Source organism: Cnephaeus nilssonii, assembly GCF_951640355.1.
Source record: "Cnephaeus nilssonii genome assembly, chromosome: 14".
Taxonomy (NCBI): Eukaryota; Metazoa; Chordata; class Mammalia; order Chiroptera; family Vespertilionidae; genus Cnephaeus; species Cnephaeus nilssonii.
In genome coordinates this window covers 1,674,163-1,691,790 of record NC_137085.1, presented here as the reverse complement: position 1 = coordinate 1,691,790, position 17,628 = coordinate 1,674,163, and the positions used below count along the sequence as shown (strand labels likewise).

The 17,628-nt window shown below is 68.1% G+C and overlaps 1 protein-coding gene across 1 annotated transcript in view; it reads left to right on the top strand.

The window, feature by feature from the left end:
* Window positions 1–17,628, top strand: part of COL5A1 (collagen type V alpha 1 chain) — a 99,806-nt gene that overhangs the window by 9,822 nt on the left and 72,356 nt on the right. Inside the window, 3 exon segments of the mRNA XM_079790842.1 lie at window positions 12,617–12,784; window positions 15,162–15,375; window positions 16,215–16,377. Of these exon segments, the coding sequence (XP_079646968.1) occupies window positions 12,617–12,784; window positions 15,162–15,375; window positions 16,215–16,377 (545 nt within the window).

Below are 17,628 nucleotides of genomic sequence, written 5' to 3'. Positions count from 1 at the left end.
AGAGCCTCCGCGTCATGGACGTGTGGGTTCTGGCCTCCGGGGAGCAGGCGCGATGCTAGGCGTCTGAGTGAGGTGGGGTCTCGCCCCCTCGGAGGAGACAGTCACTTTTTATTTTTTATTTTTATTGAGCTCAGAGAGGAAAGGAGAGGGAGAGAGAGGGATAGAAACATCCATGATGAGAGAGAATCATTGATCAGCTGCCCCCTGCATGCCCCACACTGGGGATCGAGCCGGCCACCAGGCCTGTGCCCCGACCATAATGAAACCGTGACCTCCTGCTCCATAGGTCGATACGGAGCCACGCCGGCCCGGCCACGGCCACTCTTTCCTTTTTCTCTGGGGTCTTCATCCGGCAGCAGGGCTGAGAGAGGAGGAGGAGGCGGTGCGACCTGGGACCGCCACGGGGACCTCCCGGCCCTCGTCTGCATCCTTGGGTGGTGCCTGCTGGGCCCGGTCCTGGGAGAAAGCCGTCGTTTGGGCCCCGTCAGTTGGTACCCGCTTTGCCAGCCGCCTGAGTCCCGGGCCCCCCAGTGTCCTCCACACACGTCTGAGAGGACATCTTTAGGATCGGAGCTGGAGCCTGCAGCCAGCTGTGAGCGGCGTGTGCATGTGTGTGTGTGTGTGTGTGTGTGTGTGTGTGTGTGCGTGCATGCGTGTGTGTGTGTGTGTGTGTGTGTGTGTGTAGGGGTGAGCTGCCCTGGTCTGAGTCAGTTTTTCCGTTTCAGGGGGAAGGAAAGAGTGATAGGCGAGGGATTCGAGCCAGGTGGGTCTGGCCTGTTGACTATCTGTTGACACACGATGAAAGAGACGTGTGCGAATCCGTGCCAGCAGCCACGTGTTGCGGCAGGTAGGGTGGGACCGTGTTGGGGAGCCCCCTCGGAGGGCAGGGTGGGCCCAGCAGCCCATCAGGTGCTCCGAGAGTTAAGCTGGGTGAGAGGGAAGCTGGACCAAGACCCCATCCCATCTTTAAACCATCAGCATTTCAGAAAAGAAAAAAAGTCAAAGAAATCCCGGAGAAGCAGGGCCCTGAGGCCTGGGTTTGGAGCCTGCGCTTTATCCCATCAGCCAGATGCCGGCGGTGTGTCCGGAACGCCAGGGAGAGCCCGCAGGCTCGCCGAGGACCAGGCGCCACGGAGTTCTGCTCTCGGTTTCCCCTTAAAACGGACCCCTAGTCAATGTTGTCAGCCCCCTCAGCAATGTTGCTCCCATGGGAGTGCCCACCACATGGCCCCGATGGATTCGACTGGGGAGACGTAGGAGATGTCCGTTTATTTCACACCAGGGGTTAGGGCTTGGCCTGCCTAGGGGGTCCTAGACCTCCGTTGGCGGTCACGTCCGTAGGCAGAATTCACAGGGAGCAGAATTCAGTGGGGACATCGACCCCTCAGGTTTCAAGACCAGGTGTGGGCCCTGGCCGGTTTGGCTCAGTGGATAGAGTGTCGGCCTGCGGACTCAAGGGTCTCAGGTTCGATTCCAGTCAAGGGCATGTACCTTGGTTGCGGGCACATCTCCAGTAGGGAGTGTGCAGGAGGCAGCTGATCGATGTTTCTCTCTCATCGATGTTTCTAACTCTCTATCCCTCTCCCTTCCTCTCTGTAAAAAATCAATAAAATATATTAAAAAAAAAAAAGACCAGGAGTGGGAGTGGCCCACCTAGAGGCCAGGAGCGGTACTGCATCCCAGCTCTACTGTGCATTGAGAAAGCCTGGGTTGGCCTGGGTCCCGGGGCTACGGCCCTCTCAGGGTGTGACCTCAAACATGTCTTCCTCAGTGTCTTCCTGTGTCCGGTGGGGCTGCTGAGGGCTGCCTCGTAGGTTTGCGGTGGGGAGTGAAGGAGGCACGGTGGAGACCGCCATGACAAGGGGGCTCCGCTGGGCCGGCAGCCTAGGAGGGGCGGAGAGAGCCGTGGGGCGGACCTGAGGGTTTTCTAAGCTCCGAGCGTGTCGCTGACCCGCCGTGAGCTGCCTCTCTGACGAGGGATGGGCAGGCATGCGGAGGCCTGGGCTATCCCGGGGGTGGGGCGTGGGGATGGGAGGGGGTGTCCCTCCCCCTGTATGGCAGAGGTGGGTAGTCTGGGCTTGATGTCCCTGGAGAGGGTTGGGGAGACCGGACGCTGAGGGTTTGCCCGGAGCCATCTGTTCTGGCCTTTGGTCAGGGCACGGGCTCCAGGGACCCCGAGCTCATGGCCAGCCTGTGGCAGGGTGTGTGTGTGAGCGTGTGTGCCTGAGCGGGCGCGAGCACCCACCTGCCTCCCGGGGTCTCCAGTCCCAGGGCACATGGCTGGCTGGGGCACGAGGCCCCCTGGGTGCCGGGTGCCGGCGGCCTTAGACTCAGCCTCCGGCTGCATCTGCCTGCCACCCCACCCCCTTCTTGTTCCAGAACGTTCCCAGCCGCCCCTGCGCCTTCGCCGTAATCTCTCCAGATGAGCCTTTCCAGGCCCTTGCGCCTGGGGCTCCTTGGACGCGGGGATTAGTGATCTTACCCTGTGGAAAGCTTCCAGAAACTCTCTCCGCGGGCTCTGGAATTCCTTCAGCGCTGTCAGCGCTGCCCGCGCCTCCTCAGGCCCCGCCTTCGCCCGGAGCCCTTCCCTCGAGCCTCTCTGTTCCGGGGACTCCCAGGGGCTGATGGGTGGCTCCGGGCTGCCGCCTCCCACCCCCTCACCTGCCTGGGCCACGGCCACGGGCCACCGGGCCAGCAGCCTTGTGGCCGGCAGCCCCTCCCTGCGCCTGCCTCCTGGTTCCCGTGCTCGGCCTCCCTGCTCGGAGTTTAAGCCCCCGCGAGCCCTGGCTCCTGGCCGGCGCCTCTTCCCATAAACGTCGATGCCTGGTCAGTATCTTGGCCCAAAAGAAACCCACACACACCACCTCTGAAACGGGGTAGTCTGGCCTCTCTCCAGCCGCTTGTTAAAACATCGCTGCTGATTCCTCCGGCGGCAAAGCCGCGGGGATCCCTGAGCCCCGACGGCCGCCATCTGCCGTGCTCAACGGCCACCGCCTCTGGGGTTTGTCAGGCCGGAGCCGAGCGCATTTTTCTCTGGCGACTCACTGTTTCTGTCCGTTTGGCTGTCCAGACCTTTCCCTTCCAGTTTGTCTTCCCCGCGCCCTGGGAGGCGCGGGCTGGCGTTTCTCGGCCGGCGGTGCCAGCTGGGCAGGCTCGGCTCCCGGAACCCTGCCTGACGCCGGCCAGGTGCGGGTGGTTCCCGCCAGGGCCCGCCCACGGGGACATTGGGCGGGAGTCAGGCTGATGGGGGAGCCTCCTGGGATTCTGTCCTCACGGCCCTGGGCCCTCCGGGCTCCTGCCTTGTCCCTGGCCTCCGGGGAAAGGAGGCGGAGCTGGGCTGCCGCTCGCCTGGGAAGGCGACGACCCCGCGTGCGGCTCTGGCTGGGAACGGAGCCTGGACCGTCGCTCATCGTGTTCTCGCTGGGCCGCAAGGTCAGCGCCCGAGCCCGTACCTCTGACCTCGGAGAGGCTGGCCGCAGGAGAAGCTCCCGAACCGAACCTCACACCCGCACGCACACACCTGCCGCGGGCCCAGCGCCCTCTGAGGCTCCCGCTCGGAAATGGACTGGGAATCCCGCTCGCGCCGGTGGGCAGCCGCCCCGGGGAAGGCAGCGGGCACGGCCGTGCCAAGGGGCCGGGTGAAGAGACCGCCTCCCGGAGGCGCATGTCCCGGGCACCTGCTGTCTGCAGCGCTGTGCCAGGTGGGCCAGACGCAGGCCCCCTCTTGGGATGTCCCCACGGACAGGCACACGTGTGTGCAGGCGCCGACGGGCGGGCAGTCAGTGGCACTGTCGGGAGGAGCAGAGGATCCACCCAACCACCTGCCGCCGTGGGAGCCGCTCAGACAGGTGCAGTGCGGCTCAGGGCGGACGGGGCTGCTGCGGGGGGACGGGGGGGCTGCGCTTGCTGAGCTGGCCGGTCCCCGAGGCGTGTGGGGGGACGGACAGCAGCGTCAGGAGTGCCCCTCAGAGCACGGGTCCGCCTCTATGGCAAGAACAGGGACACAGCCCCGGGCTGGGAGTGCGTAGACGAGGAGGAGGGACCGTGGGTCCCCAGCGTCTCTTGGATTGGGCGGGGCTGGTTCCGAGCACCAGGGTGGGTTGGCCGGGGACAGGGGTGTAGGTCCCGGAGAGGCGGCACAGGAAGGGTGGGGACCCTCGGGGAGCCGGTGTCCTCCTGCTGGTAGCGGCCGCTGTCGCTGGGGCGGCCTCGTCCGTGGAAGACGTTTGTGGTCCCAGGAGAGAAGACACGCTCAGAAGGGCCCAGGCGCCCACCGCGCTCGGAGCACGCAGGGAGCCTGGGCCGCGGGCACTGGCAGGCCTCGAACGGAACTGCCCTCCACACCCCCACCCCACTCGGGGGCAGGTGGGGACGGAGGAGGGTGCCCCCCGCACCTCGAGGCGCGGAGCCAGCTGATGGCGGAGGCCCATGGCGGTGTCTGTTGTGAGCCTGAAAGTGGGAGCTGGGATGAGTCCATTCTATCGCCCCGAGCCATCCGGTGGGGCTGGCGTCTGGGGTGCTGGGGACACGGGGGGAGGGCTCCGGGCTGGGGGGGCCGGGTGTGGAGGGTCAGGCCTGCTTTCTCTGGGGCCGCAGCCGGCCCTTGAGTCCGGGGCGGCGCAGGGGACTGGCCGTGGATTCTGCAGCCGCGACGTGGGCCGTGAGCGCCACCCCGTGCAGCAGCGCCTTCGCGGGCTGGCGGAGGTTTCTGAGCCTGTGACTGGGACCTGGGGAGCCCTTACCCCCGCCCCCGGGACACCTTGGCCCTGGACTTCATCACCCCACGGAGTGCGGGTCCAGGCACCCGGCCGGGCGGGTGGGGGCTCCTGGCGAGACCGTGGCGGGCGGTGCTGGGTTCTGCCGCCGGGTTGTGGCGTCTCCTTAGGGGTGGCAGCGTCGTCGTCGCTCATTTCGTGTCCACGAAGCTGGCGTTGGGTCGCCGCTGAGAGTCTGACAACTTGCGGAGCGCGTGTCCCTGGAAGGGCCTCTGGTCGTGCGGGAAGCGATGCGGCCGTCCCTCCGGGGCGGCGGCCGGCGCCCAGCGCCTCTGCTCGCACCCCGTGATGAGGAACAGCTTCAGAGCCGCATGCGCAGAGCCAGCGACCGCCCCCCACCCCCCGCCCCTCCAGGCACCCCGAGGTCTGGGCTGTGGTAGGAGCCACTTGCTTGGGCGGGTTCTCCAAGGACTTGACAGTGTCCCAGGAAATCTTCCGGTAACTTCCGCGCCCCTGCGACCCGCTTTGGGAAGGTTAAGGGGCCCCAGCCTCCGCCGGGCCAGCTTCCCCTGAGCCTCAGCTGCCTGTCCCGACGAGGACGCCAGGCCAGCGCCGCCCGGGCTGGGGCACAGCGGCGCGGCACGCACCTCGGCCCGGTGCCCACATTCCTGTCCAAAGGGCAGGGGTGGCCTGGCCAAGGGGCCTGTGAGGACTCGGCGTGGGCGGCCCACGTCAGACGCCGGGCTCGGGGAACATGGGTGCTCCTGAGACGTGCACGGGGTCTGGCTGCACAAGGACCGTGAACAGCCGTCCGCTGTCAAGGCAGAGACCGCGGGCCCGGGGCCGCCTCGGAGGGTCGGGTGCCCGAGAGGCCAGCGGCGATTTTATAATTCGGTCTCCGGCCCGACTCAACGGGCAGCTGTTTTCCCACTGATTCGTTGTAAAAGCTTACACCTCCGCCATCAAAAGCTACAGGAAAGTCTAAAGAAGAAAACACCGAGCAGCCATAAAGCCCTTTCTGGCTTAAACCGCGCCGCTGCTGGGGCGGCTGCTCGGCGCCGAGGGCCCTGCCGGTGGCCACAGGCGCAGCCAGAGGAACTGCTGACCCTTTTGGCCAGTTCTCCCCCGAGGACCTTGTCCACTGGTTTTCAGAGCGAGAGGAGGGGCGGGAGCTGCGGGGAGGAAGCCCCCGCGCTGGGCCAGCCTGACGGACAGCTGTCCCGTCCACCGGGACAGGCCCTCGGGAGTCTGACCTGCAGCCGTCTCTGCGGCCCTCCCCCTCTGCACAGGGCGCTCAGGGGGCAGCCAGCCGCCCTCGGGCCTCCTGGGAGCGGCGGGGCGGGCGGAGCCTGCCACACACACTGCCCGCCCCCTCGCGGAGCCTGGCCCCTGTGCTATCCCCTCCCCTCTCCTCAGACAAGGAGGCAAATTACCCCCAGGAGCCGAGATGAGCCGCCGGATCCCAGCCACCTGCGGGCTCTCCTCCTGGACCGGCGCCCGCTGGCAGCGCCTCTGCCCAGCCGCCTGCCCTGCCGCCCACCTCCGTGCCCACCCCGCCGCCGCCGCCCGCCCCGCCGCCCACACAGCCGCCCGCCCGCCTCCGTGCCCGCAGGGTTAATGTCTTCGTCTGTGGTCTGTCGTGGTCAGACCCTCAGGTGCCCTTTCCTCCCGTCCTCAGCGTGGAGTCCCGGTCTGGTCGGCAGCACCCCTCCCTGGGCCGCCCAGGGCTGTCCTGGGGGGCGGGCGGGTCACCTGAGCCTGGCCCGGGGGCGGTGGCAGCGCCCAACTGTCTTCCTCTCCCTCCTCCTGCGGCCGCTGCCCAGGCCCCGCCCCCGCCGCCTGCGAGCCCGCGTGGGCGCAGGACTGACTCTGAAGTAACAGTGTGTGCGTGTGTGTGCGTGTGTGTGTGGTATATGTATGTGGTGTGTGTGTGTGTGTGGTATGTGTGTGTGTGTGCGTGTGTGTGTGTATGTGTGCGTGGTGTGTGTGTGTGGTGTGTGTGTGTGTATGTGGTGTGTGTGTGTGTGGTGTGTGTGTGTGTGGTGTGTATGTGGTATGTGTGGTATATGTGTGTGTGTGTGGAGGGCTCTCTGCCCACCTCGCGGGTCGCCAGGCCGGATGTAGGTGGCCTCAAGCTGGTGGTGGCACATACGTGTGTCCAAGCCTCACGAGGGCACCTGACGGCCTCTGGCCACAGCGGGGGGTGATGGGGGCGCCTGAACGGGAGGTGGAGGATGGGAGGTCCCAGCGGGGGGGCTCAGGCCTCACCCCCTGACGGCCTGGTGTGGGCACGAGTCACGGGCGGGGACAGGACTTCTGTCCGGGCTCCAGGTGGCCCTGCCCGCCGTCCAGGCCCTCGCCGTGTCACTGGCCCCGTGCCTGCTCCGTGGTCGGACGACGGTCCGCTGGAGTCTCCAAAGGGCTTGTTTGTTCCTGACCTGCTGGGTGGGCCTCCCGGATGGGGTGCCCTGGAGGCTGGTGCAGGGGTGGGGGTGGGGGCCTCAGCCCCTTGATCCTGTAGGAGCTGCGGCTCTTCCTGCTTCCCGGAGCCGTGAGACGGGCGCGGACGAGGCCGCAGGGGGTGCAGGGGTGCCCCCAGGGGGTGCTCCCACAGAGCGAAGGTGGTGCGCCTGCAGTCAGACAGTCTGAGAACCTAAAGATGGAGACCGGGTGGTCACTGCGGGGCCCGGACACGTTCTCCCGAAGACAATGGCGCTGACTCTGGAAGGAGCGCGGCGCCCCCGCCGCCCCTCCCCCCCGGCGGTGGGCACGGCCGGCCGGCTCACTCACGGCTCCGGGGCCCCATGCCCGGCGGGCCCTGGCCCTGCACCCGGGTCTGGAGGGCTTGGTGGCCAATGTCAGGCCACGGAGCTCCGGGGCGGGAGGCCTGGGCGTCCCAACGTGGCCTCGAGCCCCCGCCGGAGGGGTCAGCGGCGTTCCCGGGGGGTGCAGGGGACCCCAGATCCCTGCCTCACCGTTCCCAAGAGCGCGGCTTGGAACCGGTCCCGAGTGTCCTGTGGCTTTGCCTTAGAGGCGAAGGCCGGTACGTGGACCTCAGGACGGAGACAGACCCGCCCAGACCAGCTCAGTCCCCGAGGCCCTGAGGCCCTGGGGGGGCGGCAGGGGGGGGGGGCGGTGAAACTACCTTCTGAAGGTGACGTGAAGCCCTCACCTCACCCTCCCAGGCTGGGCCCTGTGGGAGCTGTGGTTTGAGAAGGGCCCGGGGCCTGGTGACCGGTGGGGATGGGAACAGCCCTGAGAGCCCTCCTGATGGGGCAGTGGGCACCAGGACTCGGGGGCTGAGGGAAGTGACCTCGTGGGTCCAGAGGGATGTGAGGGTTCCGAGGCTCAGAGGGCAGCTTCTGAGAGCCGCCACCCCCAACCCGGACCCAGGCTGGAGTCCCCAGCACGCCGTCAGCCCCACCCACGGGGCCTGGGCGTCAGGCATCCTCACCAGCGGCAGGTGGGGTGTGACCTTTAGGAAGAGGAGGGCAGGAAGGGGGTGGGTTCAGGCCAAGGGCCAGGCAGGCCCTGTGCGCCCGAGGCCGGAGGGAGCTAGACCTCTCAGGCTTCTCATCCAATCCCCCCCCCACCCCCACCCCGGGCCAGCAGTGCAGTCTGTGGGTCTGAGCCCCGCCCACACGGAAGGCCCCGCCCCTCCCTGGGGGTGAATAATTAAACCCTGCAGGTCAGTCTGTGGGTCTGAGCCCCGCCCACACGGAAGGCCCCTCCCCCTCCCTGGGGGTGAATAATTAAACCCTGCAGGGCAGTCTGTGGGTCTGAGCCCCGCCCACACGGAAGGCCCCTCCCCCTCCCTGGGGGTGAATAATTAAACCCTGCAGGGCAGTCTGTGGGTCTGAGCCCCGCCCACACGGAAGGCCCCGCCCCCTCTCTGGGGGTGAATAATTAAACCCTGCAGGGCAGTCTGTGGGTCTGAGCCCCGCCCACACGGAAGGCCCCGCCCCCTCTCTGGGGGTGAATAATTAAACCCTGCAGGGCAGTCTGTGGGTCTGAGCCCCGCCCACACGGAAGGCCCCGCCCCCTCCCTGGGGGTGACTAATTAAACCCTGCAGGGCAGTCTGTGGGTCTGAGCCCCGCCCACACGGAAGGCCCCGCCCCCTCCCTGGGGGTGAATAATTAAACCCTGCAGTGCAGTCTGTGGGTCTGAGCCCCGCCCACACAGAAGGCCCCGCCCCTCCCTGGGGGTGACTAATTAAACCCTGCAGTGCGGTCTGGGGGTCCTTGGCTAAGTCCCTTTGTCTGAAGCCCCCTCCCTGCTGCTGGCACCAGGCTCCAGGGCTGGGGAGGGCTGGGGGCTGGAGCTGCTGGCATCAGCACCTGCTCAGGGGCGCCCCTTCCTGGGTGTAGCATTGGCCACAGGGTGGTGACCCCAGGCCCTCCACCTGCTCGTCTGGCTTCGTGCCTCCGTCCCCTCCTGAACGCGGGCTGCCCGCTGTCGGCGGAGGAGGGTGCTGCCCTGGGGGCGGGGGTCCCACTGGCCAAGGAAGGGGCTGCTGGGCCTGAGAGGGGCCTGGCCCCGTCGTCTTTCCTTCTGAGCCCTGAGGACGGGCGTCCTGACTCGAGCTGACGCCCAGGAACCAGTGTACGTTCTGCCGACAGCAGCCGCCCCCACCTGCTGCCCTGGGTGCCGAGGCCCGGCCCAGCCCCCAGCGGCAAGCCGGGTTCCCGGGATGAGGTGAGCGATGCTGCCCGCCAGGTCCCGGCTGGCTGGCGCGGAGGGCCATCCTGCTGGGCAGGGCTGGGTGCCAGGCCCCCGGGCCCCCGGCGTGGGCTGGGCCCTCCCCTGGGGTTCCAACCTGGGTCCCACCCGCCCACGGGGGTCGTGCAGCGTCCGGGCGGCTGGGTCAGCGTCTCGTGTGCTGCGGCTGTGAAGTGAGGGGCGGCGGGCCCGGTGACAGGTCTCGGGTCTCGGGTCCGAGGAGCGCAGGCAGCTGACTGAGGGGATCGTGGGAACGGCGTCGTGAGGCGCCGAGATGGCTCTCGCGTGGTCGGTGATGGATCCACCCGCCCGTCCGCCTGCCTGTCGGCCCCACGGTCTGCATTTGAGCTCCTCCTGTCACCGCGGTCACCTCGCCTTCCTTTCCGGCTCCTCCTGCTGCCTCCTGGCACCTGGTACCCGGAACTCAGCTACTCCCCACTTCCTCCTCCCGCCGCCTTCCCGCTGGCCGCGCTTCCTGTCGGCGGGCAGGTCACCGGTGCCCTGGCATTAGGCAGAGTCCCGCTCGCCCGCTCTGGGCCGTGGGCGCGGGGCCGGGGCCTGTGTCCCGCGGGGCCCCGTCCAGGAGGAGCGGAGAGACGGCCTGACAGGGGAGGCTGCTCGCCCAGGAGGCCCTGAACCGCCCGCTTCCTCTCGGACGCCTGCCACGCCTTTTACAAAACATGAGAACACCCTCGAGCTCTGCCCGGGCGCCCTGGCCAGCAGGAGGTGGCACGGGGCCTGGAAAGGTCCGTGGCCTTTTCAACTCGCTGCGGCGGCGGCGGCGGCGAGCGGCTGTAAACCGCCCGGGGCCTGGAACAGCGCTCCCGCCAGCAATCGAGAACGCAGGGCCGCGGCGTCTGGGAAGAGCATCAGGCCGGTCTCTGATCCTCCCTGGCCGCCGGCCTTGGAGCCCGGTCTCAGGGATGAGCCAGCGCTCGGCACGGTGTCACGGCGGCAGGTGAGCCAGCGGCTGGCACGGCCGTCTCTTCCCACGGGCGAGGCCAGGCCTGGGGCTGTGCCGGGCACCTGCGCCAGGGCTGCGTCTGGTGTCCGGTGGGGGCCGAGGCCGGCGTCCCCGGTGCTGAGCTCTCCGGCGGTGCCGCCTGCGGGGGAGGGACTGACCACCCCTCGTGGGGGCTGGGGGCTGGGCTCTGGGTCCGAGCTGAGCACGCCCAGGGAGATCAAAGGGCCGCGGGAGGCGGCGACCCGGGCGCTGGCCCCCACACTGCCCCTCCCTCTGTCCTCCCTGGCATTCCTTCCTGAGCTGGGAAATCCATGTCCCATGTTTCTGGTCTCTCCTGGTTTTTTAAAGATATATTTCATTTATTTCAGAGACGAAGGGAGAGGGAGAGAGATAGAAGCGTCAGTGATGAGAGAGAATCACCGATCGGCTGCCTCCTGCACGCTCTGCCCTGGGGATGGAGCCCGCCACGCGGGCATGTGCCCTGACCCGGAACCAAACTGCGACCTCCCGGTTCACAGGCTGATGCTCAGCCCCTGAGCCGCCTGCCGGGCTCTGGGCTCTTGTTAAAGTGACAGACGACTGCGCAGAGCTGGGCTGAGGCAATGCTTCCGCCGGAGGCAGGGCCTCGGGACGGGGGCCTGGGTGCGTGGTGCGTGCAGGCCCTGCCTGGGCCGTGCTTTGTGCCCGAGAAGAGCTGCTTCCCCTCCCGGTCACCGCGGACCCTGCCCACCCTGCGTGGGCCCCTCCCTCCCAGCTTGTCGTGGTTGAGGATGGCACGTCCACAGAGCCGGCACTGACCACCCTGGCCGGGCACCGGCTCCCCTTCCAGGCCGCCCTCCCGGGCACCGGCTCTGTCTGTCTTGTCCGGACAACAGTGGGGCCACAGGGCCACCTGCCCCCGCCCCCCGATGGTTGTGCTGAGCTCCACGGGAGACCGACATGGGGGTCCTTTCTCACCCCCAGGTCGTCCGCCCTTGTTAAAAAGGTGGGACTTCCCTCAGCGTAGGCCCCAGGCCTGTAACAACCCCGCTGGGGAGCAAGGCGGCGAGCTGGCCATTGGAGAGGAAGCAGGCCAGGCCCCGAGGGGCACAGTGGCACAAACAGCGGGCGCCGACCTTTTCGTAGCAGGTGTCCGAATCGAACGCCAATTGGTGTAGGCGTGAGGACAGCTCTTTCGCTCAGGTAGCTGACCTTCTTCAGGAACAGCTTGATCCAGGCGCCCAAACAAGCTGGTGGGAGTCTGTCGCTCTGCATCTCAGACGGGTGCTCCCTGAGCCCCGGGAGATGGCCCCCCAGCTGCACCTGAGCCCTGTCACCGTGACGCCAGCCCGCGTGTATTTTCTCAGCCGGGACGCCGAGGGGCCTTGCGTTGGTGGTAACAGGAGTTGAACTTCCCACGTGAAACTGGCTTTGTTTAGGGCGGGCACGGGAGGCAGTCTTTTGCACGTGGGCGCGGGAGAGTCGAGCTGCGCAGTCCGTGTGTGGCTTCCGTGGGACGCTGGCTTCCCCCGCCCTCTCTGCGAGCCCTGGGTGAGGGCAGGGCCTTCCAGGAGGGGCGCAGGGGCCCGCTCCTCCCTCGCCGTGGCTCCGCGCCGTCTTGTCTCCCGGATGCCGCTGTGAACGGTTGTGGGGAGATTGCCTTTTAATTGGGTGCCGATGGGGATCAGATGCGCCCGGCCTACCCTGCAGACTCCCGAGGCACCGACACGCAGAAGTTGGACGTGAGGTTTCTGCACTGTCAGTCATCCGGCCTGAGCGCCCTGCACGCCGCCTCCCTCCGCAGCGGGTCTGACCGCCTTCCAGCTGAGGCCGGGGCGGGTTTTCGGGCGCCGTGCGGAGCCGTGTCTGGGAACCAGGCTGGCGTGTCCGGCACTTGCACCCCCTGCCCCCGCACCGGGACTTGGGGGGGAACGCGGTGTTGGTTCCGATCGGTGTCAGTTCCGATCGGGACGGGGTGGCCGTCAGGCGGAGCACACGGGGCTGCTGGGGTGTGGACCTGGGACGGGAACCGGCTGCCCGCCTGGACGAGGGAGCGTCTCTCCAGAGCGGGATCCCTGCTCCCCCCCCCCCCCCCCCAGCCCCGCCGCCCCGGCTTCAGGGCGGCTCTGGGTGGGCTTTGGTGCAGCCACCCCCTCCCCCCGCCTCCCTCCCCACCCGGATCTCCGGATCTCCGCGCGCCTGTGGCTAACACCCCCGCCCCCCGCTTTGTCCTTTCAGCTCAGCCAGCAGACCTCCTGAAGGTTCTAGATTTTCACACCTTGCCCGATGGCGTAACCAAGACAACGGGGTTCTGCTCCACGCGGCGGTCTTCCAGGGGCCCGGATGTTGCTTACAGAGTCACGAAGGACGCCCAGCTCAGCGCGCCCACCAAGCAGCTGTACCCTGGTGAGAGACTCGGGGTGCGCGGGGTGCTGTGTGTATGTGTGTGTGAGCCCGTCTCCCCTCCCGCCTCGTCCAGGAGCGGCGAGATCGCGCTCGGGTTTCTGGGAAGCCCAGGAACGAGCCGGGTTTGATGTCACCGGAGGGGGCGGTGGGCCTCGAGGCCCCTGTCCTCCAGCAGGTGTCTGTCCTCCGTGCAGCCGGCTGCCAGGCCCCGAGCGCACGGAGGGAGGCTGCTCCTGGGCCGGGAGGCGGGGGGCGGGGGGGCAGGGGGGCCGCGGAGGGAAGCCTCAGGGTCGTGGGAAAGGCAGCGCTTCCAGACAGAAGCTTAATGGGGGGCAGTGACCCCGAGAGACGCATGAATCACACATCACACCTCCCAGCGAGAGAGCCGTCTCTTAATGAGGATCGATGGCCGAGCACGGAGCCGGACTGCTAATTACCTGCCCAGAGCGGGGGTGGGCCCAGAGCGGGGCGGAGGGCGGGGGGATGTTAGCTGCTGAGACCGCGTCTGCGTTGTCCGTCATCGGCCGCGGGTGGTATAAGGCACCCCCTCCCACCGCCCAGCGTCAGGAGCCGCTCGGGGCTCCCCTGGAGGAGGGGCCGCGGGCTGAGAGGGAGAAGCTCCCGCCCGAGTGAGCGCGTCTCTGATCCCGGTCGGAAGGGCCGGGCCTGGGCGGAGGCGGCCGCCGTAGACGTGCCCTGTGATTGTTAGCAGCTGGGCCCCTTCTCGTGGCTTGAACGTGGCCTTGACCCAGAGTCGGGCTCTCTTTTGACCAGGGATGGTTCTCTGCGCGTCCCGCGTCCCCGCTGGGTCCCGAGGGACGCACTCTTTCAGGGGCTGCATCTTCGCCTCCGGCGCCCTCTCCCCCCACTCTGCGCTGCGCCCCCGCTGACCCTCCGCCTCCCCTCAGATCTGTCCGGCGTGGTCGGCGCTGTGTAAGGACGCCACTTCTGGTTGAGGAGGTCACTCGGAGGCACGCGTCCCTTCAGGAGCCCCCCTTGGGGCGCCCCAGTCGCCCCGGGTCCAGGGGTCCAGCCTCGGACTGTCTGACCCTCGGTGCAGACGGAGGTCACTGTCAGGGCCGGCCCGCCCTCCCGGAGAGCGGCGGGGTCTCATTTCCATGCATCCAGAGCAGCCCGCCTCTGCCTCGGCCTCAACCCGCCATGCTTTAGGGGACATTGATCTGTGTCTGAAACGGCGGTGCCCCCACGCCCGCCCTCGCCCTCGCCAGATCGCTCCACCCTGGTCCCCGGGGACGTGAGGCCACAGCAGGCGAAGTCTCAGGCCGCCCGGGATGTCCCCTCCCCCAGCCTGGCACCCTGCACGCCCTGCTCCAGTGACCAGAAGTGGAGGCCAGCTGCCCGGCCACGCGGCCGTTCCGCCAGCAGAGGGCGCCCCCAGACAGCTTCCTGCAGGGCTGGCCACCCGGGCCATCTGGGCGACCTTGTCCTCCAGGCCCTAAGCCCGGCCCCCAGCCCTCGTAGCACAGAGCGTGTCCCCTCCCCACGCAGCGTGTCCGTTGGACACCTCTGTGGGCGCCGCGCCTCCGGCCACGCTGAGGAGTGCGCTGACCGGACGGAGCGTTCTGGCCGCTGGACCGCACGTCCGTTAGCCCGCACGCCCAGGCTCCTGGCAGAGCTGCAAGTGCACACGGCGGCAGGAGAGTCGAGGGGCGCCTGGAGGGAAGGGGTGCATACATGTATTTGCGTGTGTATGTGTGTGTGTATGTGCGTGCAGAGAGGTCTGGAGCGAGCGGGGCAGGCCCGCAGGGGTCTGGCTTTGATGGCCTCAGCGGGTCTGGCCCGGCCGTCAGAGCCTTCCCGCCATCGACACGGCAGGGTTCTTCCTTGCTTTGTTTCTGTGTTTGGTTCTTTCCAGTCTGGATGGAAGTCTTGGTTTCTTTCTACCTTTTCTCTGTTTTGCGTGTCAACCAGGAAATGGCAAGAATGCGATTCTAGTCGACCCCCTGCCTGCCCCCCTCGCTCCCCCATAGGGCGCTGAACAACACGCCCTCCGCTAGGCCCAGCTCTGGGCGCGCAGAGGGTCCGAGGCGCCCTGAGACAGCCCTGCCCCGGGACGCTCACATCCCGGGGTCCCCGCTGGGACTTCTGCGCAGATGTGTTACAGGGTGGGGGCGGAGCGGGCCGGCCGCAGGGAGCCCGCAGCTGGAAGGACCCGTTAGCTTTGCACTTGAACTGAGCCTCAAGGGGCCGGGCTTGGCCGTGAGGCGACAGCCGGGGCTGCAGGAACAGTGTGATCCAGGCACCGTCCTCTGTGGCCGGGGTGCCAGGTCCCTGAGCTGGTTGATGTGTGGTGGCTGGGCGTGGTTGGCAGCTTCCCGACGGCCCTCTGACCTCTGCCCTCTGCCCTCTGCCCCAGCGTCTGCGTTTCCCGAGGACTTCTCCATCCTCACCACCGTGAAAGCCAAGAAGGGCAGCCAGGCCTTCCTGGTCTCCGTCTACAACGAGCAGGGCATCCAGCAGCTCGGCCTGGAGCTGGGCCGCTCCCCCGTCTTCCTGTACGAGGACCACACGGGGCGGCCGGGGCCGGAGGATTACCCCCTCTTCCGGGGCATCAATCTGTCGGATGGCAAGTAAGTGGGCGCCGCTCGGCCACCCAGGCCCCCTGGAGCGTCGGGGCAGGCCCCCGGGGCCCGCAGGCAGATGGGGCGTCCCACAGGCTGTGCGTTACAGCAGCGGGGCCGAGGGCCCTCCGGGGAGCACCGGCCGGGAGCACTGGGCGGGGAGCCCCGTGAGCTGGTCCCGGCCCTTCTCCCTGGGCCTCCGTCTCCCCTGGGTGCAGGGCAGACGCCAGCCCCTCCGTTCGGAAGGGACGCGAGGAGGTCGTGCGGCTGTACCCCACGTGCCCCACAGAGGGTTTAGGGAACCCTGGCGGGCACAGACGCATTAGGTGTGGGACGGAATAACGAAAGCCAGGCAGAGCTTCCCGGGTTCTGTGGGCGCACCCCTAGGCCCGGCGGTGTGACCGTGGCCTCCTCGGTGGCTGACACGGAGGACGCCACGTGCAAGGAAGGCCTTCCGTGACTCGGGAGTTTCTCGCTGAGAGTGCCATGTGGGTCCCGGGGTGCCACGGTTCCCGTCGAGCTCGCCTTCCCCGGAGCCTGCCCTCTGCGGTGGGGTTCAGGGGCCCCCACAGGGCTGTCCCTCCTGTGCCCCGGCCCGTGGCCCACTCGCGAGCCCACTTGGGTTCCAGAGCCTGCGCTCGGGGCTTCCCCGTGAACTCTGGGTTCAGACGGTGACCCCGCCTGAGAGACGAGGAATCGGAGGCGTCCGGGGCAGAGGGCGTGTGGCGGGGGTGCATGGTGTGGCCGGGGTCTGATCACAGGGAGCGGGGCCTCCTCCCCGTGTCCCCCGCGACCTGCCGCTGAGCCCCTGCACCGCCTCCACCCGCCGGCTGTCCGTGTCTCTGCAGGTGGCACAGGATCGCGCTCAGCGTCCACAGGAAGAACGTCACCCTGATCCTGGACTGTAAGAAGAAGGCCACCAAGTTCCTGGACCGCAGCGACCACCCCACGATCGACACCAACGGCATCATCGTGTTCGGCACCCGGATCCTGGACGAGGACGTGTTCGAGGTGAGCGGAGGGCGGCTGTCGCACGCGCCCCGCGGACCCGCAGGGGCGAGCGGCCGCTGCGCGGAGGTCGCTGTTGGTGGGGATGGTTGGCGTCGCCGTGGATGGGGCGTGGACGGGCTGGCGTCCGACGTGGCCGTGGCTTCTGCGGGTCTGAAGCCCCTGCCGCCGTCCCGATGAGCGTGTGTGGCTCGTGGGCGTGGAGAGGCCCCGTGAGGACCGTGGAGGCCGCCCTCGTCCAGGGGGTCCGATACCCGGGTCTGCCAGAGACCAGCTTGGAGGGGAGACCTGCCCTCTCACGCCGCGGGCCGGGCTGGGAAGGAGCAGCCGCCAGTGGGTGGACGTGGGGGTAGAGCTCGGCCAGCGCGTGGGGCTTTGGGAAAACCGCGGCCACGGTTCAGACGGGCTCTGAGCCAGCGGCGTCCCGGGCACCCGAGAGGGTGAGGGCAGCCCCCCCGCACTGCCCTCCCGGACGGCGTGCTGGCAGGTGTTAGGGCTGTTCTCGGCGCTCACCAGCGTCGGGTGGGGGAGGCGTGGACACCCAGGAAGGGGTCCGAGCAGCCACCCCTGGTGGAGACGGGGGTCTGTGGGTCCTGCCCGCCTGCCCGCCTGGGCAGAGCATTTCCAGCCCCTGAGCCTGTGGGGCGCAGGGGGGCTGGCGCCTGGACCCCGCTGGCAGCGCCAACTTTTGCAAATTACGGAGACACACCCTCGGGGCGCGCTGCGGGCGGCCGGCTGTCCTGGGAGCCGGGGGTGCACAGACGGGGCGGAGACCTTGCTGGTGGGAGGAGCCGGGTGAAGCAGGTGACGGTGCTGAACCTCAGGACTCTCGTTTGTAAACACGGGGACCAGGAACGACGCCTCACGCGATGTCGGGGAGCCTGCCTGGGCTCACCGTGAAGCGCTCGGCGTGGGTACCGCTCAGGGCGGGGACCGGGGTCGCTGCTGCCCCAGCCTGCTTCCGAGTGGAGTTCGGAGGCGGGGGCGGGCGGGGGCGGGTTGGGTCAGCGTGCGTAGCTGTGCTGTGCTGCCTGTGACCGCCAGTCCTGTGTGCGTGACCGTGCCTTTAATGGGAGAGTCAGGAAACAGCTTTATCGAGCTTTTGAAAAATTAGGTCCTGAAACAGATACCGTTTCCTTGAGCCAGAAAAGCCATTTTCCCACGAGCACAGACAGGAAGAATCCACCGCGAGGTCGGGCGGGTGGGACCAGCCTGGTCGTTCACCGGCCTGTCAGACTCAGTGTCCCCATCTGT